The 27138-nt window shown below is 38.2% G+C and overlaps 2 protein-coding genes across 3 annotated transcripts in view; one reads left to right on the top strand and one right to left on the bottom strand.

Annotated features, from left to right (window-relative positions):
* Positions 1 to 501: 501 nt before the first annotated feature.
* On the bottom strand, positions 502 to 13343 carry CCT4 (chaperonin containing TCP1 subunit 4). The gene is made up of 14 exons (XM_063316991.1): positions 13086 to 13343; positions 11709 to 11761; positions 10318 to 10407; positions 9971 to 10079; positions 9162 to 9304; positions 7968 to 8089; positions 7758 to 7890; positions 6966 to 7105; positions 6387 to 6483; positions 5193 to 5303; positions 4579 to 4709; positions 4254 to 4488; positions 1352 to 1465; positions 502 to 673 (listed from the first exon to the last, which is right to left on the bottom strand). The coding sequence occupies exons 1-14, from the start codon at positions 13222 to 13224 to the stop codon at positions 659 to 661; spliced, it is 1632 nt and encodes a 543-aa protein (XP_063173061.1). The 5' UTR covers positions 13225 to 13343; the 3' UTR covers positions 502 to 658.
* A 1330-nt stretch (positions 13344 to 14673) lies between these two features.
* Positions 14674 to 27138, top strand: part of COMMD1 (copper metabolism domain containing 1) — an 89859-nt gene continuing 77394 nt past the window's right edge. The window contains exon 1 of one of the 2 annotated variants that reach the window (XM_063316980.1): positions 14674 to 14897. In XM_063316980.1, coding sequence (XP_063173050.1) covers positions 14706 to 14897 — 192 coding nt within the window. In that variant the 5' untranslated portion in view covers positions 14674 to 14705. The remainder of the gene's footprint in view (positions 14898 to 27138) is intronic. The other variant, XM_063316971.1, reaches the window with a different exon arrangement.

The following is a 27138-nucleotide window of genomic DNA, read 5'->3' as shown; positions in this document are numbered from 1 at the left end:
CACACAACCTCCTAAATAGCTGTTCAAGGAGAACTTAATTAGTAAAGCCACTAAACAAGTCAGAGAAGCTCATGTTTCCAAAAGCAGCAATGTGGACAGCAAATTCTGATGCCAAAATGATACACATGCAATGACATCACACAAATGACATTATGTACTTGCGTCCTGATGTCAGAATTAAGTCATGGCATTTGCTTGATGTCATCATGTGTTGTGATTTGCACCCCCCACCCCTGCACAGATGCCAATGTTCATGATTGCGGTCCACATCTCTCTGGGAAATTTCTCTCGCATTAAAAAAAATCCACTAACAGTTAAAAGAATAAAATACTGTCTGAAATGCATGTTAAAGAATGGGTGATAAAATTAGTACCTAAAAGACACTGTCCCAACTGATTTAAATTGAAGAGCATGTATTGAAATCAGTGTGGGCCACAATCCTGCCAGTTTAACCAGTTTTTAGCTCTGTAAGTTTAATTATTGAAGAATTTAAACAAAGTCTGCCTTTTGAAGTTGAGGTTTTATTAACTTAGATTGACAGAAGAACATAAACACAACTGCAAGTTAAGTAGGTGTCTAACACAGTGCTTCTGTAAAGGAGCCAAGTTCCAAACTTAGGATAGTTTACTATGTTGTACTGCTTCTTCCTTTAGTCATTTCATCGAGTATTCACCTGTAAAAAAGACAGAGGATATTACGTGGAATGATACTACTGCATTTTCTGTCAGCCTTCATTCTCTATAATGTAGTATTCAAAATTTTCAAAAACAGTTGCATATGCCTAACTCTCCACATCAAATGACCTCAATTATAATGTGAGCATCGTAGGTTCAGATACCTCACTATTAATAAGCTTCACCACGAGCCTCTTGGGATACAGGAAAGATATTTTATTGAGATACAGTCCATTCTCCTGCAAAGTCACAAGAGAGTCAGATTCCCTTGCCCCCCTCATTAAGTCTGTTGGGTTTTCCCACCTCCCTTTTGAAATTGAATGCCTGCAACATCTTTCAGTTTTACAGCTTTGTTCCCAGGCTCTGCTCTTCGAGATGGTGTTACTTTAGATAAGAGAGTCACCAGAACAACTTCCTCTGTGTCTGCTTGTGCTCTCCCCATTCCTAGGCAACAAATCATTCCTACCGCCTCCCACATATACAACCCATGGTAGTGGAGGTGTTCCAGAAGCTATTAACTATTGCTTCTGGGATGATCCTCTGACATAGAGTTACAAAATACTTTTTCACTTACATATACTTATATTATGTTAGGGACTATCATTTTGGTTTTAAAAAGTAACAAAAATTGAACAAAAAGGACATTGGAATAATTGAAAGAACATTAAGCAGCTTACCACATCATCAATCTTAAGAATGCTGCGGACTGTTTCTGTAGCTAGGGTGAGAGCACTGATTGACACCAATAAAGGCTGGACCACCAGCTCTTCCAAGATATTTGAAATTCCACCCTACAAGTTTAAAAACCAAAATGTCAATGTATTAACAATTATTGGCAAACATCTTAAATATGAAATCATGTATTTCTAAGTTTTCATTATGAGTTTTAAGGTAAATACATTTTTTCCCCATTCAATCATGTCCGATTCTGAGACTACCTGGACCAGTCCCTGCAGTTTTCTCGGCAGGTTTTTCAGAAGTGGTTTGCCATTGCCTCCTTCCTCGGGCTGAGAGAAAGTGACTGGCTCAAGGTCACCCAGCTGGCTTTGTGCCTAAGGCGGGGCAATTACTGGTCTCCCAGTTTCTAGCCTGATGCCTTAACCCCTGCATCAGACTGGCTCTCAAATACATTTACACTTTTTCGAACGTCTACACTGAATCATACTCATCCAGTTTGTGACATTTTTTCAACATGTTGTACCTATCAGCACAATTAGACATTTTGGTCCTATATATATGAGGCACTGCTGCATTAAACACCAAGCAACTGTTTTCTTTCTAATGCTGCTAACATTAGAAATTACCTATATTAAATCCATTAAGTGACAAATGGAGTTGCAACTATCAAGAAAGCCTTTCTTTTATATCGTTAAGTGATTACAATATAAAATCAGAAATTCATTTTAATTCTGCTCAGAACTGCAAACCAAAACCAAGTATTTAATTCTTGGGGAGTGACTTCTTTTTAAAGAGAAGTACCAATAAGAACACAAGATCACTGAGCTTAGCAGTCATTGTTAGGTTTCTCAAACTAATGGCATTTTTCAAATTAAAGAAATAAATGATCTGACAAGTATTTCCCATAGTAGAATAGTTTCGCAACTAGCAAAATCAAACTACTGACCTTAATTACAGAAATGGTTAGGGATTCTGTTTACATAAACGAACATAAAGAGAAGGTACAGCCCAAATAGGATCAGACTAGCTTCCCCTGAGTCTTTTTGCATGAGATAACCTTTTATTAAGTCTATTTTATTGCTAAAAAAATAGGGGTGAAAAATCACACCACCTTTATTAAATTATGCAAACTTGGAGGCTCCAACAGCTATATAAAAAAGGTCAACAAGGTTACATATGAGTCAACACTTGCTCACTTTTGCTTTATTGAAATAATTTAAAAATAACATTCAGGGTAGCTAATTTTTATTGACATATTATCAACTATTGTCTCCAGCTACATGTCATTTTCACTAACATATTTAAAACCCAAAGAATGAGCATTTATTAGCAGACGCAATATTATCAAGATAAATTTCAGCCAGAGGCAGCCCCCAGCCAGCTGTGCCTAGGTTCAAACGCTATGCATAATTGGGCCTGGTTAGTACTTAGATGGGAGACAGTAAGAAATTCCAGGGCTGCAAATTAGATTGGGAAATTGGGGGGGGGGGGAAACTGGAAGAACCAGTAGCAAATCACTGCCAAATAAACTACATGGAAGTCAGCAAGAGTCAAACTGACTCAAAGGAGATTTTAGGTAAGTTTAGAATGCAGAGTGTTCAAAGAATGTTCAGCTTGGAAGAGCTGTTTGCAGTGTTACAGACTCAAAACAACAACAAAATCATATCTTCTGGACAACCAGGTTTTCATTCCAAATTGGCTTCACCTTTGTTACCAGTGACTGGATGGGGATGAGGGAGTCAGTTAAGCTCAACTGCCCAGAGTTTAAAAACCATTTTGGACTACTACTTCACACAAGTTGGAGATCACAGGTAGACTTGGAGATGGAGATTCACTGGAAAGCCAACTACTGCTTGCCAAGTCAAGGCCCCTTCCCTTCCTTATATTTAGCAGTACTATACAGTATATTTTAATTAGTTTATTAGTGAAGGGACTAATTAAGGGATAATTTTTTTAAAAAATCCCCTCCCTCTGCTTTTCATTTCCTTTAAATTACGTGTAATTCCATGCTTCTTTTCTAATGAAATATCCCATCTCAAAATAAGGCCTCTTTATTTAAGAGGAATTTAATCAGATTGCGTGGATGTACTAATATATGGTATATAACACTGTGCTGGGCACACACTTGACTAGCCATTGGAGAGTGACTAAGACCTAGCCTTTTTCCCTACCTTTCAAATTATAAGCACAACTCCAACCTCTCCCCTACCAAGGCTGATGGCAATGCCAATTGTCCCATCATTGATTCATATTGGTCAGGTAGGCTTGAAGCCACATGGTGCAGCATCAGAGGCAACTTCAGATGGCCAATAGGACAGACATAAGAAAATGACCACCAGCCTGAATGGCAACTGTTGTAAAACAGCAGATAAAAGGTTCATAAGCTGAAATGTTGCCATCCTTGTGTCTTTGTGCACAGTATTTTCATAAGTGAAATGTGCAAATGCATTACAGGTCAAGCTGGAATGCTCCTGACTTCCACGGCATCAAAGGTAAAAATAGACTTCTTTGTCGAAATGCCAACTGCAAAAATTGTATGTGCATTAGAAGGAAGCCAGAGATGTGTATTTAAATTGCTGCTATGCTGCTCGTGGAATATGTTGAAGTGAATTGCTTCTTTGCTGCCTGTTTGTGTAGGTACACTGCAAAAAACATGCTCAGCCACAATTTTCATTATGGGAATTTTAAAAATACTTCAATTAAATTGCCACCTGCTAAAATGTCCAATACTTACTACTTCAATTTCAAGACAAGTTGAGCAATCCTCTGGGTTAAGCATAATGCAATAAACAGCATGAAAAGTTAGTATCAGTGAACTCTAATAACAAAAGGCGGATTTCTACAAATGTCAAGTGTGTAATGTGGCACGTCATTTCCTTTGTTACACAGTTTGCACATTACCTTTCTGACATTAATGCCAGCAGTTTTCTCTCCTTGTGCGTGTCTGTTTCTCAGCTCTGTAACAGTGGATATAGGATTAAGGCCTGCATTTTCAGCCAGGGTGGATGGAATAATTTCCAGGGCCTCTCCATAAGCACGAACACAGTAAGATTCCATGCCACTTAAAACACGAGAATATTCATTCAAACGTAATGCCAACTCTATTTCTGGCGCTCCACCACCTGCAATTAGGGCTCTGAAATTAAAATTAAAATGCAGCTTGAAATGTAGAGCAGTTTGTTAGCTGGAATGATACTTTTAGTGGTCTAAAAAGATGATGCAGTACCTTTTCTTGACCAAACAGCGGACAACGCACAAAGCATCGTGAATGGAACGCTCAGCTTCTTCGATCACCAGTTTATTAGATCCTCGTACTACAATTGTTACAGTTTTTCCAGGACTAGCACAGCCTGTAATCTGAAATACAAAACAGGCACTACACTGCAATATTCAGATTTAGAAACTTTACTGCCTTTTTGGAAAATCTGGTTTTGGGGTCAGTTTTTAGAAAAATGACAGCATTGATGACAACAAAATGATACAAAATGATTTTGACACTTTCTATGAACCAGAATAAAAAGAACTTTAAACATACAATAAGGATGAAGGATTTTATGTATCACATACATTTTTTTTAATTCTCCACAGGAACTATATCTTAAACCTTCTACCAGTGTTAATACTGACCCTCTAAAAAGTCAAATTTAAAAAAAAACCTCTCCACAACAAACTAAAGGGGAAAAGGCTTAGTCTCCTTTTAGAGTTTTCCCTTAGACCTTTGCATTGAAGGTTTTTTCCCGTTTTCCTATTAGTCCAACATCCACTTTGAAAAACCACACTTTACATAACTTGTTTTAACTTCACAAGTAGACTAGAAAGCTAAACAAGACTTATCCTTACCTTTACTAGCTTTCCAGATCCATTCAAATTAACCTCTTCTGCAAGTTCAGCAGATCCCAGCATGTCACCAGTGAATTGATCGATATGAGCAACTGGCTTAGTTCCAATAGTCTTTTAAAAAATAAACAACACAAAAACAAATCTTAGGTTAGACAAGTTATGTAATGTACTTCAGAATGCTCTATATTATGCCAACAATCAGAAATCAAAAGGTAGATAAACTTCCCAAGAGAATGTCACATCTACTCCCAGGTCTGGCCTCCAGTAAGGGCAAAGACAAATATGCATATATCTCACATGAAGACACCATCCCTAAACAACCTGATACACATACACACTTGCTCACCCTCACATGCATAAGCAGCCTCTCCTCACCTCCACGGAGGCATGATTTTTGCTCAGAGGAGAGGGGAGGTCTTCTCTGAGGGGAATGCAAAACTGTAACTGTAGCTATTTCATCCCTTTAAAAGCAGAGCAAACTGCAAGACTAAGGGAGTGAGAATACTGCCTATTCATCTGACCTATTCTACCACTGCCATCTTGTCCTTAGCCAGCTATGAAAACACACATGCTGACCAGTTACACAAGTCCATAGCCACATGTGTGCTATTTTAAAATCCTCTGTATTCCCCCTATAGGCCTTCACAGCAATGAGTCAAGTCTATCAGATGCTTCCTAGAGGTGCACACCTGAGTAGTTCAAAGACGCAGTATAGTGGCAGGGACCTCAGAGTTCCAGTGTCTGGACTGATTATGTTCCTCCCAAGGTAGCTTCTGGCTCATTCAGTTTGCTTACAACTAAGGAAGTAAGAAAAATGGCGTGCATAATTGTAACCTCAACTGGCTAGCTGATTGTAAGGAGGACAACAGAAAGAGAGCACAACTGGAGTGGCAGAGTGGAAACAGTCCTACCAAGCACATATGAGCAATTTGATAGAGGTCAGAGAAGCTACATTTTAGTGAGATAACAGCGGCTGTTTTACAGACTGCTTTCTATCATAGCATCACAAATTTCAAGACAGATGTATTCACTGTTACAATCAATTTCAATTCATGGTTAGAGTCATGATATACTGTCAGGACTATTATACACCCAGAGTCATTTGTCGAGATGGGTGGTGAAGAAATGCGACCAATAAATAAATAAATATTTCATGATTTAAGAATTCATTTCAAGAATCCTCTTTTATCTCACCTTACATATAAATTCAATGTCTTCTCTTTCAATATCTTTGATCACCATAATCTTCATTTTGTTCAAGAAATGTAGAGCTAAATCGCTTAGAGCATCCCTAAAATCAATACATTTGATGGGGTTCATTAATATAAATCAACACAATATAGCATTATTAGAACTATTCTGATCAGGCACACAATCATTTCCAAACTTTAGAACAGAGTTTTGCTTTCTTCCTACTCTAATTAGATGCTGACAAATATATTATGGGATTCAGACATTTCCCAAGCCTTCCAGGAAACCTCCCATGTGTTATTGGGCATACTGTTTGTTTCTAGGGCAAACCAGAGGGAGGTCCCCCCCCCATCTCAAGTCCTAGCCCATTACCAAGGACTGGGAAATGTAGTCCTTCCACTACTATACTGCTAAAAAAAGTCCCATTTCCCAGAGCTTTTAGCTTATAGCATTAGCAGTATGTAAACTCCAGAGAGGGATATGTAGGACCTTATTTGTTAACTATGTCAAGAACAATTTTAAATCTGAGTAACAGCCCTTGTTAAAAAATGAATGCAACACGAACTATTGAAATAAACATACCGTAAAATGGATTTCTGGATGAGTAGTGCATTGCAACCCGTCTTCTTAATTTGCTTAACTAAATTCAGAATGTAGGCTCTCTCTTCACGCAAGACTCTATCCATTTGAGTGTAGTCAGAAACAACAATCTGGTTATCCATCTAGCAGAAAAATTAAGTATTTAAGTATGCTTGTACATAACTGACAATCTAATATCTATGCCACAGAGCAATCACCCGAACAGTCAAAATACAGGTTTTGCAGAGTAGTAAAACACAACGATTAGCATTTTTATTATTTGTTTAGGCACAAAAATAGTCCACTTGTAGGCATTAGTTCTTGTTAGCTTGATTCATTTCTTCTGTAGAACACTAGAATAGCTTGCCTTGAGCAGCTTCTAAAAGACAATTCTCTTACTGGCTGGATGAACAGTGGCCTTCACCAACAAAATAAATACACTTAACAGACTTAATTCTCATCCTAACTTGCAGCTTCTGTCAACTGCCCCTCCCCGCAAATCTGTAGTTATGGATAGCTGCAGAAAAGAAAGATTGCTTTAGTTGCATGAGACAATGCCCACTTGCATAACATGGCACTTAGTCTTATGTTCTTTAAGAAGATTCCTCAAGATAGATTTGGCATATCTTGCTTTGTGAACCTAATGTTTTCCTTAATGAGTGCAGAAAGTCAATACGTAGTGCAATCTTGCACACCATTTAATTATTAATCAAATACAGGATGGCTGTTTTAGGAACTAACTTCCTATTTTAAAAAAGTTACAGTTTATTCAGAAAAACAAATTAAGCAACTTACATCTGTTTTTGGAGCAGATAAGCAAAACTGAATGAGTCCTATCTTAGCCTTTTCCACTCGGGTCACACCAGTATTGGCCACTTTTTGTGTGAGGACCAGCCCTTCAACAAGTTCACAGTCATCAATTGTGCCCCTAAAAATAAATACTCCATGAACAAACAACACTAAATCTAGGTACAAATAAAAATTCAGAATTTGAGTAACTCTTACCCAAGCTTTTTAACAATTTTAATGTCTCTAAGATCCACACTGCTAGCCGTAGTTGGATCTATCACTTTCATCACAGCTTCCACACTCATTGGAGAAAGGAGACTAGAATACTGTGATACAACCTGAAGGATCAGTAAAGATTTACTTAGCATGTTTTCTGCTTGTCCACTTGTATAAGAATTTCACACAACTTTAATTTTTTTAATTATTTAAAACTGTAATAGGAATCAGTCTCTCCAACTGCTTTCTTAGTAATGTGATTGATTTAAACAGAATCTGAGCCACAGCATCCACCTGAATCTCTCAACAGGTCTCTGATCTACTGCAACCCTAATGAGGCTTATTTTTCAACACTGACAGTAAACAGCTGAAATCCAAGGAGACAACTGCTAAGCTTCCTTTCCTAAACTCTCATTATGGATGCACGGCTCCTCTTTCTTCCATGTCTGAAATGGCTACAAGCATCTCCAAATGAATATACTTCGTCTGGACAAATGAACCAGAGCAAGGCAAGGGATTTCTATTCTACATTCAACCATTTTGTTTTCTATCAGAAAAAAAAAAATCAGGTAGCAGTATCAATCAATTGTAGACCAGGTGGACAGTCCAGGGCAGAGGGAAACAGACAACGTTCTAATGAGGTCATATTAGTGGGCAAAAAGGAAGCATCCTTCTCTTTTGTTTCTTTAGTGGTTGTGCCATAATTTCTAGAGACTCCCATAACTGCATCTTAACAGTAAGTGCTACGTATTAGGCAATTTTCACTTCACTTAGTCTAATCAAGTCACTAAATGGAAAGACAGTTTCTGTACCTCAAATAGTGTAAGAATTTTGGTAGGTGTATTTTAATGAACTGCAAGAATTAAGTCATTATGCAAATTAAGTCATTAAAACACTATGAGAATTATGTCATTAGCATCCAATAGGAAATGATACTGAATGTTTGCAAAGGGTTGGGAGGATCATAATCAAATTGAACACTAAACATTCACTGCCCACTCTTAAACATTACCAACGCCTAGCTAAAAAAATTAGCAATCTGCAAAACTGTTTTAGAAGGCATTACTTACAGTAAATATCTGTTACTAGTTAATCCATTTACATATAATTTGTACCTAAAAGGCAAGGTACTGTACATATGCCCTAAACAAACAAAAATAATACTTAACAAGTAATTTTTTTTTCAATACCCGCCTTAGAATTCAATGCAGTAGTTGCACTGTTAAGAAGGGTTTCTCTGTCACTCAGTTCAACAGGCTGCCCCATGTTGGTCAAGACTTCAATGCCTTTTTCCAATGCCTTCTGAAATGACTCCGAAATGATGGTGGGGTGAATTCCTAAGCAGAGTTTAGGATACAAATTTAATCAAGCTATGGTCAATACACAAGATATTGATCTATAAGATCAACAATTTGATCTCATAGATTGATCTCAATGATTTGATCTCATAGATTAATTTCAAATCAAGCTGTCTGTAAAAGAATTGCACAGGGGGTGGGTAGGTAAACAAAACAAAGATAGATAGGAGTAGCTAAGGCTGTGAAAAGTAAGACTGATTAGGGTTGGAAAAAATCCCTCATTTTGGAAGCAAAAAGTTATTATGGCAGAAAACTTAACAGTAACATATTACAGCTGTGCTTCCAAACTTAGCATACTATAACCAGTCTTCCAAATTACCACTAAAATTATTAGCCCACATTAGCCATTTGAAACACAGAGAGAATTTTTTAATTTAGAAAAATCTTTCCTTTTATGTTCTTCTGGAAGGGATAATTGGTTGCCTTAGTCGTGAAAACCATGCAGCTATTATGTTACAATAAAATTTCTCTCTATTTTTTTTTTTTGTATTTTGGTCTATATTTCATTGGAGCTTTATTTTATGAGTCAATCACCAAGGGCAAAGATTTGGAAACAGAGGAGTTTTCTATTCAACAAAAGATCATCCAGGTTATTTTATAATTTCACATTTCCTTTGCATATGCAAAAACTGTATATAAACATACCTTTCTGAAGAAGTCTGGAACAAGCATCCAGGAGAGCACCTGCAATGACCACAACAGATGTAGTGCCATCTCCAGCTTCAATATCTTGTGCTTTTGATAACTCCACCAGCTATATATAGTTAAATGTTAAAAAAAAAATTAAGCTGTAAATTGCTCTGTAACACTACTAATACATTCAGGGTTTTTTTTATATACAACATGCAATACGCAACTGCACAAATGTCTAGACTTCACATCAATGTACTACAGTAATTATTTTCTATAAGAAATATAACCATTGTAGTAACTAGTATAATTTAGCTTCAGTTTTTGCACTGACATAAATTTGAAAACTATGTATTACTTACCATTTTGGCTGCAGGATGAAGAACCTGCATCTGCTTCAGAATTGTTGCACCATCATTTGTGATTGTCACATCTCCTTTACCATCTTGGATCTGGAAAAGCACAACCAAGTTTTTGGTCACCAACTCAAAAAAAAAAATCTACAAACAGAATACAAGCTGAAGCATCAATTTATATTGTGCACTAAAAAATACAAACCATTGGCTCAATATATCAAGGTACTATTTAGCCCAGGGTTAGAAATCTTTTCAGGAATGTTCATGAGCACTATTTTAGTTAAAATTACCAAAATCTTGCAAGTTTTCAGTACTGCTGAGATCCCAGGAAATTTCAAGGGAGAACCTCAAAGTTCATGAGATTTAGCCATCTTAGAATATTTAAGCTTTTTAAATATTTTTAATAATTTCAATGTACAATTCAACAGATACCATTGGATGGCACCATCCTCTTAATTTAGCCTTTGCTGTTTTCAGCTGTCCTGTTCTTTATTAAGCTTTCCATATCTCATAGATTCTTCTCCTGCAATTTCCTGAATGTCTGACTTCTCAAATTATCCAGGCAGCTTAGCACTGCCCTCTTTACTTTTCTCCCATGCATCTTCTAATGCTTGCCTAACCATTCACTTCTTGAATGACAAAGTGTGCAAGACAGATGTACTCGTGTTTGAATGAAAGCAGAACCGGGGTCCTGACAAACCAGGCTCTCACATGTTCCAACACATACAGCTAAATTCGATCTCATGTAAAAATTGTCTGCCAAAGATTCACTGACAGCTTTTTCTGCCAAATGAGACTTCTATCTCCTCTTTCTCAGGATTCCCCTCAACTTCTGAAGAATAGGGCAGATGTAGTTACTACATTAGCTAGAATAGCCACAAAAAATCTATTCAACTACAATATTCTGTCACTAAGTCTTTCCCTTTATTTCTTCTGAAAACATATGTAACTTCAGCAACTTCATGCCAGCTTTCACTGGCTCAGTTATTACTGAGAATACATGGGAGGTCAGTAATAAGCCTCTGCAAAGTGTTGGAAAGTACACTATCATGAGTGAGGCCCTCCAGAAAATATTAATAAAAGCTGCATCTTCAGGGAAGTTTGGCATGGCTGTATCAAAGGGTTTATCTGAGCGCCTGCATACTCAGAGTTTCTTAGTTTGTGGTCTCAGCAGAAATGCCGTCTATGCATGCACATGAAGACAACTGGGGAAAGCGTTTGAAGTAGATCATCAAGACTTCCTGGAGACAATTGTTTTATTGCTTCCAGAATGTTTTGTTCATGGTAATGCATTCTGCAAAACATCTTTCAAATGCTTTGCACAACCTTATTATAAGCACAATGCTGTATTCCTTTTATAATTATATATATTTATAAATCTAGAGCTCAAAACTCACCATTTTATCCATTCCCTTTGGCCCAAGACTTGTCCTAACAGCATCTGCAACCGCTAAAATAGAGATGAAAATATATTTTACATACCAAAAGAAATTTACTTCAAATGTAATTTAATTTATTAAATTCATTATGGCTGTCCACTTCAAAAGACTCTGGGCAGCCATAACGAATCTAATACATTAAATTTGACAGTTACACCTTTAGGATGTTTAAAATACCAGCTTCCACAAAAATACAATGAACTGATTCATGTAACGTGCTAAGCCGCTGCTTGCTTAACTATGGTTTGCTAAATAAATCCCAACTTCTTTAGTTTGTACCACATAAGCCAAAATGAAGGATCATAATATGCATGCTGAATTCACGAAGTATATTAACCCATAAAATAGTTTGAATTTGGCTTGTATATTGATTGTATGAACCAGCTGTCATAGCTTGTTCAGCAAACCAGAGTTGAACAAATCTTGCTTTTGTATAATGCATGAACTCAGGAACTGTGTAGAGAGAGAAAGCAAAGCAATACTGAAGGAGAAATGGCAACAGTAATGCTAAAACAATGTTATTTTATATTAATACTTTATAATATTATAATATTGATTATAAATATTACTTAAGAATAAATGTAATTTTAAAATAGCATATAACCCACACTCAATATGAACGCTAAAATACTTGAAATCTGAATATTTAAAGGATCACTCTCCCCATATGAATTTGCTTTTGATCTTCAGTTTGATTTTTTTGCATCTCACTGACATCACCTGTGGTTCAGCATCACCCTAAGGAGGATTCAAAAATCTGACAAGCCACAGTTCATCACGTTTCAGGAAGGGCCCTCACGTTTTTTTCCCCAAACCTTTTCCACCTATGGATGTAGACTTCCCTCAATCTTAACCTAACCAAACAAACCACATTATGGTTTACTGTACTGTGCAATCAGGCCAAGGTAGATTTTCTTCTATAAAAGGTTATCCCTTATTTCAAATAACACTGGAAGCATTCAGTACAATAACATGTATTACACTTTCAAAAAATGGAAAACGAATAGGAAGGGATAACAAAAATTATTCCTGTACAAATTATTCCTGCAATGGATCATCTTCCCTTTCGTTCATTTAAAAAAAAAATCCAGAAAAACGGGGCCATAAACAGCAATCCTTTACGCTACTCGATCCTCAATATCTTCAATAGGACCCTGGAAGAGCTTCCCTTTGGTTCATTCCAACAAAAGAAACGGGTGGCCAAGGGTGTGGTGAGGTTGAGTGGCTCGGGCGCCACTGCCCGAGCCCGCCAGAAATCAACGGAGCGGTCCACTCACTCCCCCTTCCTCTTCCCCACCCCGCACTTGGAGACAATGGGATGTCCCATCACCGTACCTTTCCCCGCAGAAATGTTGCTGAAGCGGATCTGGGCGGGCTTATCCCTATCCTGATAAGAACTGCGGTTGCCGCCAGAGTTGCGGTTCCCTGTGGCCGCATTCAGAATGGCCCCTTTTGTGCTTGCGTTTTCCGGCATGTCTGCGCTCAGCTGCCCGCTTAATCTTCCGATGGAGATGGATTCCTTTCCCACGTCCTAGCTCCTGGTCCGCTAACGCTTCCCCGCCACGAAGCTTCCAGAACACGCCGACAGCAGTTGAAGAATGGGCCCTTCGATAGTTCCCTTAGGCTGGCGCTGAGAATGACGTTCCTTAGAGGGTTGTCTTCGTAAGTGCCTGTCTTTCAGGAAAGACAGGAAAGCATGAACTTTTTTTTCGGTTCTGACCTCCGAGGAAGGAGAGAATAAATTTGGCATGTAAGAATAAATGTCTTGCAGAGACTGGAGCCGAACTATTTAAGCTAAGGCTGGAGAATAATGCCAAACGGCAAGTAAGATAGGCATGTAAAGCCACAGGTTGCAGTGCCATTCTTAACTGTCTGACAGTCTGAATGCTGAGAACAACTGGAAGCATTAATTTTACCGCGTAATGGAAGAGTCGTGCTAAAAGGAAGAAGAATATTCATAGGGAGTAATGGGAGCTAAATTATTGAATTTACAATTATGAAATAAAATAGTCATAAAATTAAATAGGCAAATTCAAATGTTGCAGATTGCAAAGTATAAAATAAATAGGGGAAAAAACGTATTCTGCAATTCTGTGTTCCTTCTTTTGAACATAAGACCGATATAAAGTGAGTGGGATGTTAAAGTAAATCTGTATAAAAATACAGGCTGGTAGAGCTAAATTGGATTTAAGAACACGTTTTTAAGAAATCAGTCTTAACTTTTCAAATGGAGAGAATACCTTAAAAAGCAGCATATGTTGCATAAAGTACGGCAAGCAAATCATTACTACTGGAAGACGTCTGTATACAAGTATTTAACTGTAGAACATCTTTATTTTGTAGTCATGGGCTGAAAAACGATTTATTTCTGAATTGTTGGCAACTTAATGAACCAATGCTCTTTAATATTACAAAAGTATAATACTAGAAGGAGTATAGAAGCTTCTGCCCATTCTTTTCGTTCTAACTTCATGTGCCAGAAGCGATTTTTTAAAAGACTTGTTTTAATCTCCAAGCAACAATAAAGTGAGAGAGAATGCTGTTCAGTGGCATTTTTTAGAAAATACAGATTTACTAATGAGGGATAGAAAGTAAATTGCTGTTTACAAAAAACCCCACGGTTTTATGTTTGATATTTATATATATCTATATTGTCGCAAAATGCTAGACAAACCGGACTCTACAACATTTATACGTGCGAGGCATAAATGAGTATCACTCATAACGTCACACGATCGTGTAAAAACACCCGCACGCTTCTAGGTTAGCAAGACACCCCTCCTCCATCTGATGTATACAACTGAGAGCGAGGAAACCAGCTTTTCACTCCCGTCACCAAAAGGGGGCGCTACTGTTCCGAGGAAAGAGCGATCACCTCTCAAGGCGCCTTTATTGTCCGCGCTCGGCACCCATCCTCGTAGTCTTTCCAGGTCTGGTTGAGCCTCTTCATCCAAGATGGCGGCTGCCGCGGAGCATCCCTCGCCTGAGGCGGCCAAGCCCTTACTCGGGCTCCTAAATGGGATCGCTCAGGCCACCTACTATGGCAACACGGAGATCACGGAGGAGCTGCTGCGGGAGCAGCTTTACCCTGAAACGGCGTCGCAGGAATTTGGAGTTCTGCTGGCTAAAATGAAGGGAATAGTCAAGGTAACGGAGGCGAGGCTGGCAGGTTGGCCAGAGTGGAGCAGAGCGGTGCAAAGGTTGGGGGGCGAGTGAGGCTCGTCTGGCAGCTGGGTACGAAATCACACGATAAAACCTTCGCTACTTCGGAAGCCGCAAGCCCGCGCTTTTCAAAAACACGTGAATTAGGCACATTTTCATGGCATTTCCAAGTGGGGGCGAGAGGTAGGACCAGCATTGCAACATAACTTGGAGGAAGCAGTTCATCCTTTTCACGAATGGCTAAGAGCGGTATCAAGTGCTCACGGACTCTCTGGTTCAAATGAGGGGGAGGATCGGGCTTCCTGGCAGGGGCTAGATCTGCTTTCCCCAATCCAGTTCCACTCAGGCAACTCCTATAAGGCAGTACTAGTTGGAAATCCTGATAGCTGTAGCAACGCTTCTAGAGAGTGCAAGCTTAGGGGTGGCTTCCCTAAAGAGAAGAGTGTCTTCTCACAGCTTATTGCCCCTCCTTCTGGAAAGGGCAAGGAGGGATCCCAGAGATTTGTCCTGTTGTCCTCCAAATGCAGCTAAAGGAGTACAGTTAGCTTTTCCTCCTCAGAGCAACCACCACCTCTTCTCACTTACCTGTATTTTTAAATTTTATTTATTTTCTATCCACCTTTATTATTTTTATAAATAACTCAAGGCGGCAAACATACCTCATCCTCCTCCCTCCTCCTATTTTCCCCACAAAAATAGGAAGAGAAATAAAATGGCAGCCACTTCCATGTATTGATCTCCAATGTTGGCACTGACCGATCTCACTTGCCAGAATTTCCTTGGTTGGTACAAGGGTTTTAGAACTTTCAACATCTTCCAGCTCAAAGCTAGAATTTGAAATGCATATGGTTTTTCTTAGAATTTGAAATATAATTTATATGTCGAGTTTCAGTATTTTCTCTTCAAGAATGTGAAGCAATACTTTGATCATGCACAAAGGGAATTTCTGGTGGGAATTATGTTTTGAATGAAGGTACTTTTAGCCCTGAATAAAGTATTGTTCCAATTTTAGCAAGCTGTTTTCATCTGTTTAAAATGGTCTTGAGAACAAGCTGTTTTTTTAAAAAGGCTTTCTTCTCTTAAGAATACACACTTGGAAAGAGTTACAGGGTTTTCCCAAGCATATTATATGTAAAAAGTTCATTTTTTACATAGAGGGACTGTTCTCAGGCTTTGGGAAAGTGACTCACAATAAGTGTATGAACTTGGTCTTGGTTTGTGGAATATATATATATATATATATATATATATATATATATATTTCAAATTTCCATCACCACCCATCTCCCCTGAAAAGGGGACACAATTGGATGGGCTGTAATGATTGCCTAACCTAATTGAACCAGACTCACAAGTGTAACTTTATGAAATCTGATTTATTGAAGGATTAGTATGCAAATACCGAGAAAGCTGAGAATGAACAAAAGCGCGCGAATTACAAACTAAAAACCCTCCGTGCGAATGAAACCCCTCCCTTCACCCAACCGGTTCAAACTCCCTTATCCCCAGGTGCTGGCAACGGACAGTGCCAATCGCCTGGGAAGAAAACCTTGAAACCAAAGTGTAGCCCAAACACATTCCAAACCTAGAAAGCAGATAAGCAGTCCAGCGCAACAATGCCTAACTGCACCCCCCAACCCCGCGTCAGTGAAAGGCATGTGAAACGTTACGATGTAAAGCACTCATCGTAACGGGGAACATGACATGGGCTCACTCACCATACTAAGCCATAAATGTTGGTTTACAAGTTACAGTGACTGGTATTACATGATAGTCTAAAGTATAAATATTATTTTGCTCATTTTGGTTAAACATATTGTGTGAACCCAGCCAATGTAACTTTTAAACTAAGGCATATTGTTGAATACATTGTGTGAATTCAGCCAACTTTTTAAGAAACCATGGTTAAAGAAATAGTGATTCAATCTAATGCATGAATCCAGCCTGTATGTGTCCCCTAAGCCTGAGTTGAAAACAAACATCTCTGAGGGATTTTATGACCCTTTGCAGAATTGCAAAGGAAGCATGGATAATTTTACAGCATTTGGAAATACCAGCAGAAATCCAGATAGAGATCTATCTTTAAAGAAGTTATGTTTTTGATTTCTTAAATATTTGCTTTTAATTGCAAGATGTCAAAACATAACAGTAGGTTGGCCTGTCTGTCTGAAAAAGTTATGTACCATAAAACCTTACATAATCTAGTTCTGGTTTCACTCCTAGACCTATGTCAGGTTATTTTTTATCCTGAAATCTGTTTCTGTAACTATTCTTTCATTGATTTATTGGACTGAGTTCTTGATTAAGAAAATTTCTTTAATGTATTTTATACTAAGCACAAAATAGAGCTTTGTGTCACTTTAAAAGCTGATTTTATTGCAATGTTTTCATGCACCATAATGCATTTTATTATAGTACAAATTATATAATACAAATCACAACTGAACAACTACCCCAGATATAGTTGTTCCAAACCAGACCAATCAGAAATGATCTATTGGTTGGAGGCTCACAGGTTTATCAACTATACAGAATTTCTTTTCAATAGTGTCTCTTTTTTTCTCTCTGTCTTATTTGTAGCCTGGAGGGGGGGGGGAAGTGAGAGTGACTGAGTCTGGATTATTGGCTTAATGAAATTGGTCAACTCTCAGCCTTTCAATTAGCTTTGTATTTATAGAGAGGCAAAACTGGGCAATATGCTTCCATGTGATTTGGTTTCAGGTCATTATTTAAAAATTGAATCACAACTTGGAAAAGTTTAAGAAAGTCATATAATCTCAGGAGTTCAGTATCTGTATATCTGTCTACTTATCTTTAAATGGGGTTTTATATACCTACATACATATTTAGAAAAATATGTTAAATATTTAGGGGGTTGGTTTGTTATTTTTTTATGTTGCCGTTTAGTGTAAGCTTTTTTAACCCTGGGGGTTATTTTTGGTTTTTTAGGTAGTTTAATATAGTGTTTTATTTATTTTTTTCTTCACCCTATTTTTTTTACATTTATAATAGATTAAGTATCAATTCTGAACGATAGAGTTTTATAATAATAGAGTAATGTAGTTATATTATTATATATCATGTAGTTTCCATATGGTATCATAGTTAACTTTTTTTTAAAAGTATATTAATTCAAATGGTTTTGCAGTTTAAAATAACTTTTTAAAAGCTTGAAATAATGGCATCTGTGAGGTAAACATGCATGACTGTAGACTGAGAGAAACTGTCAAATTTCCAGATAGACATAAAATGAAACAGAACTTAAATATATATAAAGATAAATCTAGTGATGATTTGCAGTAGCAAATTAACAATAATATAATCAGCATACAAAGCTAAGGAAAAGTAACAATTTTAGTGAAAGAGAAAATCATAATTTGAGGTCATAAAAATGTTTTCATTCTTGTTTAGAGTTTCATGCTAGAATCTCCATTCAGATCTTTTTACTTGAACAATAGTAACATGAGGGTTAAAAGCAGAATAATTCAAAAGACTTAAATATTCTCTGTTTCTGAATGTTGCAATTCTTATATAAATAGAAATATAGGTCCATTTCTAACCGTTGTGAAGCCAAAATGATAAAATGTGCATTGCGATGTTATGTTTCATATTTGCATTGTGATGTTGCAACATAAATTCCACCCCTTATTGTGCTGGCATGCAACATGGTTGCCTATATAGATAATGACTATCACCTTGAATTTGGAGCAAACTAGTTACTTGTACCTTCCAACAATAGGTGGAAGCTGTGCCTTCCTATATTTGATTGCCCTCTGTCCTCCTCTGAGGTAAGCAGAAATAAGGATATCCATGGAAACAATGGTTTTTCTTTCCCACTTGATTGCTGGCTGTTTCACTGAATAAGGAGACCAATCAGTTTATTGACAAAATAGTATTTAGGTAATGAGGAGTAACCTATTCTAAATTTCAGAATAACATTTCATAAATAAAAAACATATAAATTTATATTCTGAGTTTGAAATCACATGTGATTCAATGTAAGTACTGTAAACTTTTTCTTAACTTAAATAATTAGTATTTGGGATTGTTTCACTTTCTTCCTCTAGATGGCGATGTAATATCAGCTTTGGTGCAAAAATTGGTGGGTATTTAATGTCATCTTTCCAGTTTTCCTTTTCAAATCTAGTATTTGAAATTTACTAACACTGCTGATACAGTGTGATTTAGCACATGACCTCTCTGGTAATGGATGTGACACATTAAGCAACCTTCTTTAAGCTGCAAGAAATGTCTTGTAAAATGTGTATTACCAGCATTTTTATCTTGTCCTTTTATCCTTAGAGCATTTCACCAAAGGAAATGCAATTGTTAAAATAAAGCCATGCAACACCAAAAGCCTGGAGTTAAGAAAGTTCTTTATTTCTGCAGTATATCCAAGTGCCATTAATGAAGGATCCAAATAATTGCAGTTATGTGATGTTTGTGAGGCATATAGAGTATGAGGTGAATAATTGATTATGTGGGCAAGAAAGAAAAGATGAAGTTGGACAATTTTGCTGTCATATTATTTTATGCTGTATATAATGAAAACTTTCCAAAGATTTTTAAGCCTGATCTTGCAGTTGGATTTAAGTTTGCAGATAATTGGAGATGATGATGATGATGATGATGATGATGATGATGATGATGATTGTTCGTGTGTATTTTTGTCCTTTTTTCCCCCATATCCTTCTTACTGAAATTTAGTGTCACACTATTGTTAGGATCCCATAAGAGGAAGCAGTGATATGGTTGTAGTATAAAGGAATCTGTACAAATGGCTTTACGTTTATTGATACTTATGCAGGCAATTATGTATGAATCAAAAGTATACATACATCTGTCTGCCTATGATTGTTAAGGGGGAAGGTGATTTTTTTTAAAAAGGTTGGTACAGGTAATGGCAATTATTACACAGCATACAGCTGGTTGTATTTGTGCAATATAGACCTGGATTACTTCATACATTAGTAGCATTGTCCTATTGCTGTAGCCAAAATTGTATGTGTGAGTAAAATTGGTACCTAGTTCTTAGTACTAATAAGTAAAATTACAGTAGTACCTTATTCTGCAGTTTGTTAGAGCAAACCTCTTGTAATATTTGCCCCAGACATTGTCCCATTCTCAATGCCCTGTTCTTTGACCTTTCTTTTTAATGTGATTTTTCTGCAGACCCAGTTCCTTAAAGTAATTAATTATTCATATAATACAAGCCGCCTACTATTGTATAAAATTAGACTCAATGGGCAACAAAAGAAATCAATGAAGGTGAAAGGAAAAAAAATCTGACTAACATGTAGGAGAGAAAATGGAATAGAATAGTCAGAAATAGAAATAGAAATATTTATAAAAGCAAGAAAGAAGCCTACTCAATCCTTACCCAAACAGATCACTTTCTGATTTAGTTTGAAAAGTTATTGTAAAATATCCAAGATTTTAACCATTAAGGAGAAACCTGTAAAATTCAGGAATGCTGAACAAAAGCATTTTACCCACCAGAATCCTTCTATAGATTTCTTATTTTAAAAATGTGCTTCTCTCCATTAGTTTTTTCCCCCCTAAATAAAGATGTCAAACAGTGCAATCCCTTTGTGGTTTTCAACCTTTTGACCATTTCTGCAATGCATTTATAGTTTTCTAGCACTTTAGTTGTTTGTCAGCTTGTGCTTCTACACTGTAATATTTGCAATAGAAGAAGCAGAACACCATGTCACTACATCCTGAATTCTAAATCTCTGAATGAAAGAAACAGTTCTGGTTTCTCTCAGTTTCTCATTTTTCCAGTCTTAGTTTATTTTGTCCCCTTTCAAATTCACATATATGTTTATCTGATATCTACATTTTTGCAAGCAGTGCAAATATATAAATTTCATCAATATTTTGTATACATTTTATTCAGAAAACTATATAAAAATTAAAAATCCAACAATATTATTTCCTAAAATCTGCAAAGACTCTTCTTGCACACTGTGCCACCAGTTTAAAATTGGACATGCTTGATCTCTACAGAAGGAACAGCTGCAACAGCAAAGTCTAATTCTGTCCCCAAAAAGTGCATAGTTCAAGGGATTGTGGAGCTCAGCCTCCTGAAGGTTGCAGGAAGTCATCCATTAATGTGACATCACTGAAGGGAATGGAACTGATTTTGGAGAAGCCTTTTGGGAGGACTTTATAGGTGGGTCTTCCAGAAGCAGCCTGTTCCCATTCGTATCCATAAAATCATCTCAGACTCCCTAAAAGAAGCTGAAATTGTGCCACTAAATTTGACGATTTAGGCACCATGCATTTAGGTTACTGGGGCCTCAAGTATTCCTCTAGTTGCTAACTGAACTTGGAAAGGATTATTTTCTAATAGATTGCTGATAACTCTGACTAATGAGAATGCTACTTAAGAAATCTATATGTACAGGTCAAATGTGCTGCCATAGGTGGTATTTTTGCACCTGTTCCCACTGTAAAAGAAAAATAGGATTGCATCCTTGCCCTCCCCACCCCCCGCTCTTTGATGTTTACATTGACTCCAAAGTGTGCTTATTCGTTTAGTCGCTTCCGACTCTTTGTGACTTCATGGACCAGCCCACGCCAGAGCTTCCTGTCGGTGGTCAACACCCCCAGCTCCCCCAGGGACGAGTCCGTCACCTCTAGAATATCATCCATCCACCTTGCCCTTGGTCAGCCCCTCTTCCTTTTGCCCTCCGCTCTCCCTAGCATCAGCATCTTCTCCAGGGTGTCCTGTCTTCTCATTATGTGGCCAAAGTATTTCAGTTTTGCCTTTAATATCATTCCCTCAAGTGAGCAGTCTGGCTTTATTTCCTGGAGGATGGACTGGTTTGATCTTCTTGCAGTCCAAGGCACTCTCAGAATTTTCCTCCAACACCACAGTTCCAAAGCATCGATCTTCCTTCTCTCAGCCTTCCTTATGGTCCAGCTCTCGCAGCCATATGTTACTACGGGGAACACCATTGCTTTAACTATGCAGACCTTTGTTGTCAAAGTGTAGGCGCTCTCAAAATCAGAGTTCCACATTTTGTTGTTAGACAATATTCTAATATTTATCCTCTTCATGCCATCATTCTCTCACAAGGCAGACCAGTCTTTGATGGAGCCCCTGAGTTCTAACAACATACTGTAATAATGAAAATTTGGAAATTAATTATTTGAAAACAAAAGGGTTTTGTTTACTAGGCAATATAACAACTGCTTCCACAGTTGGAAAATCAGTGGCATTCAGATTGAACAGATTAAGTTTTTCATATATCTAGAAATTTATTTTCAGTCTATTCTTTCTTGGAAGCAATAAACATGAGTAACTATAGCTCCTGCCAAGCATGTTTCCAATGCTCAGACTTGCTGGTTGTAATGGTAACAACTTTCTTCCTGCAGGAATCAAATTATTTGGAGCTAAGCTGCTGGGTCTCCTGCTGTATGTAGCACAACTTTGCACGTATAGAGATAAAAGGGCTTTTAGAAGCAACTCAATTAAAATGTATGAGAATTATATTTATGTGCCTCAGTTTGTGCCAAACACACTTGTTCAGCTGGAACTGGGCTGTGTTGCTGCAGAGGCCAGCATGAGAATCTCTTGCTTGATATACTGCTTAAACCTAATTTCTTGGGGTGGCTCCTTGGTTTCATCAAGCCTTGCCAATATGTTTACCTCCTGGATGAAAAAACGTAGCCTCAGATTTGACCCACGGCAGCCTTTCAGCTTAGCCCTTGCTGATGCTTGCAGCAGCCAGCCATGGTAAAGGTCAAACACAGCCTCCTTGAACCAAAACTTCAGCCCGTTATTACAAGAGCCTCAATAGCAAACCTTCCACTGTATCTAGCAATCGTATTTTTATCATTTGCTCCTTCCCACACAAGAGGACATTTACATTAACCAAGTTTAATGTTCTGTCTTCTGGCATGTTGCAGAGGAGGGCTAGTAACATCCCCTGCTCTGAGCACCATTCACCACGCTAGGAAGACAATTCCGTGTGTCTTGTTGTAGAGTTGTTGTATCATTCTTTAAGTTAGGTGTTAGCAGGCTCAAGTGCAAACAGATAATATAATGGCAGAATGGATTTTCTTTCCAATTTCAATCACATTTTCAGAAAGTTCTCAAATATATAAATATAGCAGCTTGCTCAGATTTCATTAAAACGTATATTTTACTTGTCTTATTTGATAGCGCACTTTTCACAGTGAAGGAAGAAAAATGATAATTCAGTCATAACTAAATAGCAACACGGTACTGTAGCAGTTTGGCAAAGAAGGGAAACGGTATGAGTTTGAAGACAGAATTTAGGGAAAATGCATTACTTTCATAGTAATATAATGTTAAACATAGCTTTACTCTTGTACACATTACTCAGAAAGTAATGCCAAGTTTTGAGCTTCAAGAACTCAATTATAGTCACTCTGGTTAAACTTGTTTTTCAAGTTCCTTCGCCTTAAAGCAGCATGACCTCACTCCTCAGTCTAAGGCTATTTCATATGTTTATATCCCGGTAGCAAAGAGCTCAATAGGTGTCCTTTTCTTAATTCTCACAAATAACTCGATATCTGAGCAAAAGTTACTAAACGTAAGGAAAACTCATTACTAAATTTTACCTACTGAGTTGTTTATTTAATTCTATATTTCTGTTTTACAAAGCACTCGATATGTATGGGATAATCACAGGGATGGAAAGCCTGTAGAATACCAAATGACTGAGATACTACTGAGAATGGACATTTAGACTCTCATCTGATGTAGGTATTTAATATGGAAATTAAGAAAACAGAAGGACTGAGACAAGGTATGATGGTAAATGATCCAGCAGTATTGCTGCTATCTAAAAATCAGGCCATTGTCTGGATGGGTAACACGCATGAACCATAATAATGACTCCTTAAGTTCCACAATGGAATAGAAGTTTAAAACATACAAATAAAATGTACAAAATGTTGTAATAAAAGATTTATAGTACAAGGAATAAATAATTTGCACTTTGCAAAACAGTCTTTAAAAGATACGAAGTAGAATAATAGCACTAGCATTTATCTGATATATTTGCTTGTAGGAACAGTCAAAATGCTCCATTCTAATCTGAGTTATAAAACCTTATTACTATACATCATACTGTCATATAATTCAAAGTTCCTTACTAACTTTGGCATGGCTTGGATACATAACAATGGGTGCTAATACATGGAGTGCTAATTAATGCACCTTTGTTTTTGGATGAGAGACATCCTTAAAAAAGTGTGATACTGACTTGCTCAGTCTAAGCTTGGGAAAAGGAGCCATTTAAAATAGAAGAAGTTGGCTAGCAAAATTAATAAAATATTCTAGCTCAAAAAAACTTCTTGAGTTCCAGTATGTAGAATAACTTTGGGACAATCATTCTTTTCATGCCTGAGTAATTTGGTACTATAACTGAAAGAATGTTTGATGTCTTCTGTGTTCTACTAGCTATTAGTTAAGTCTTCACAGAACAGGCTTTCATATTCAACAATCTCTTGCAAACACAATGAAGATACCATGGAGAGAATCTGGTTTTTTGAGTTGCTATGCTACTTAATTTAATTGAAAATGTTTTGTTTCTACTATTATAGTACCTTATTTAATTTGTGGTCTTGTATAAGACATGCTGTGCCAATTAACCGTCTTAGTTTATTGATATTAGTTGACCAATAAGAGAAATGAAATAGCACAGAATGTTCTTTGCTGTACCCTATCAAGGTAAGAAAGGGTACATAGAAAAGTAAACTTCCCTTGTTGAATCACATTTATGTTCAATCTTTGCTGAAATCTCACAAACAAAACACATAACAGCCAAAGAGATAAAGCTAAAATATACAAATATTCAAGTTCCTTTGCCTTAAAGGTTATGCTTTAAAGCAGCATGACCTCACTCCTCAATCTAAGCGATCCTTCATACCATGTGCCTTCTTCCTATTTGTTTTATGATTCCAGAATCTAGATGCCATTAAACAGAAGTGTGCGATGGTGGATAATATCTATATGAGGTTGTGTTTATGGACACAGAATATATTTGTGGTTTTATATTCAGAAATGCCTGTACCTTTTCTCAGCAGATGGTAGTGCCTTACTGACCTCCCCTGGGTTCAGAAGGAAAGCAGGTGAGACCTAGTTAGAACATAGGTGGGAGAGGTCAAAAAACATCTCAAAAGAAGGCAGTGGTGAGCCCTTTCTGTATTGTTGCTAGGAAGATTGCATGAATATGTCCAAGACACCTTCAAGAGTTGAGCTGTTTTTGAAAGAGCCTATTTCTGCAAGGGTTTCAGTGTATTTTCTTAAGTACTGCTATCTTAGTGGTTATATAAAATATTCAATGCCATGCTATATATAATATCCTGGACATTTACTGTCATTACTCTAAGTGATATTTTTCTTCATTACAGTACATTCTCAGTCAAAATACTCCAGAAGGCATTTGTCTTCTTGAGATAGCCTTTTCCAATTTCGTGCTGTCAAGATGCTTTTAGACTGCAGTTCCCAGAATTTTCTAATAGAGCTAACAGACCCCTGACTTAGGAATTCTGGGAGCTGCAATCTTGGTATATGCAGAGGACCCCAGTTTGGAGAAGGCCTGTCTTATGATAAATACAGGCGCTGTGGTGCTTGATTCATTAGGATCTGCTAATTAATGGAGTAAGTTAAGCCATCACAAATGATTTTTAATTTTTTGCAGAAGTCCAGGAGCAAGGGGGCCTGTCTCACTTCCGGGGGAAGGATGTTCCAGAGGGCGGGAGCTACTGCAGAGAAGGCCCGCTTCTGAGACCCCGCAAGATGGAATTCCTTTATGGACAGGGTCTGTAACATGCCCTCTCTGCATGACCGGGTGGGACGGGTCAATGTAATAGGGACAAGACGGTCCCTCAGATAACCTGGCCCCATGCCGTGTAGGGCTTTAAAGGTGATAACCAACACCTTGAATTGGACCCAGAAGCAGAATGGGACCCAGTGCAGCTCATGTAGCAGAGGTGTTAAATGTGCCGACCTTGGGGCACCAAAGATAGCCTGCACAGCTGCATTCTGGACCAGCTGTAGCTTCCGGATATTCTTCAAGGGTAGTGCTATGTAGAGCGCATTACAGTAGTCTATGTGGGAGATGACCAGGGCATGAGTGACCATTCAAAGGGCCTCTTGGTCCAGGAAAGGGCAGAACTGGCACACAACACAAAGTTGAGCAAAGGCCCTCCTGGCCCTGACTGCCACCTGCTCTTCGAGCAGGAGTCATGAGTCCAGGAGGACCCCCAGATTACGCACCAGGTCTGTCTGGGGCAGTGCATCCAGAACTAGAGATGACAATTTCCCAAATCCCGAGGAGCTGTTAATCCACAGCCACTCAGTCTTACCAGGATTCAGCTGAAGCCTGTTGTTCCCCATCCAGGCCCCCAAGCACCTGGAGAGGGTGGTCACGGCGTCACTTAGTTCACCCGGGATGGCGATGTATATTTGGGTATCATCAGCATACCCCGTGGTGACAGATAATCTTGCCCAGCGGTTTCATGTAGATGTTAAAAAGGAGCGGAGAGAGAACCGAACCCTGTGGCACCCCACAAAGGAGGGGCCACAGGCTGGATCTCTCGTTCCCTATCAACACTGATTGGGACCGGCCCTGGGGGAAGGAGGTGAACCAGTGTAAAACCACACCACGCACCCCCAACTCCCTGAGTCACCCCAAAAGGATACCATGGTCGATGGTATTGAAAACCGCTGAGAGGTCAAGAAGAGCCAGGATGGATGCACTGCCCCCATCCTGCTCCCGCCAAAGATCATCCATAGGTGCCACCAATGCCGTTTCTGTCCCATAACCAGGCCTGAAACCTGACTGGAAGGGGTCCAGGTAATCCGTTCCATCCAGGATCCTCTGGAGCTGCAGTGCCACCACTTTCTCAATCACCTTCCCCGAAATGGAGAGGTGGGAGACTGGATGAAAATTGTCCAGTACATTAGGGTCCAGCGATAGTTTCTTGAGGAGGGGGTGCACCAGCACCTCTTTAAAGGCTGCCGGAAAACCCCCTCTCTCGGGGATGTATTTACCATCGTTTGGACCCAACCACACATCCCCTCCCAAGCTGCCTTCACCAGCTAGGAGGGGCATGGATCTAATTGGCAGGTGGTGGCATTGGCAGGTGGTGGCATGGATCTAATTGGCAGTCCAGAGGATCCTGTCCACTACCTCAGGCCCAACAGGATCAACATCTGTTGTCCAGCTATCATTTTAAAAAC

The sequence above is a fragment of the Candoia aspera genome, chromosome 1, assembly GCF_035149785.1.
Source record: "Candoia aspera isolate rCanAsp1 chromosome 1, rCanAsp1.hap2, whole genome shotgun sequence".
In the NCBI taxonomy this organism is placed as follows: domain Eukaryota; kingdom Metazoa; phylum Chordata; class Lepidosauria; order Squamata; family Boidae; genus Candoia; species Candoia aspera.
The sequence above is the reverse complement of the archived record's forward strand: the minus strand, read 5'-3'. Positions and strand labels throughout refer to the sequence as shown.

Excerpts from the sequence above, each read along its gene's own strand:
- CCT4 (XM_063316991.1), bottom strand. The coding sequence starts at position 13,224 with ATGCCGGAAAACGCAAGCACAAAAGGGGCCATTCTGAATGCGGCCACA. Across the intron at positions 4,710-5,192 it reads GATCTGGAAAGCTAGTAAAG|ATTACAGGCTGTGCTAGTCC; the intron begins GTAAGGATAAGT and ends TTTGTATTTCAG. Across the intron at positions 1,466-4,253 it reads CTGGCATTAATGTCAGAAAG|GGTGGAATTTCAAATATCTT; the intron begins GTAATGTGCAAA and ends TTAAACTTGTAG.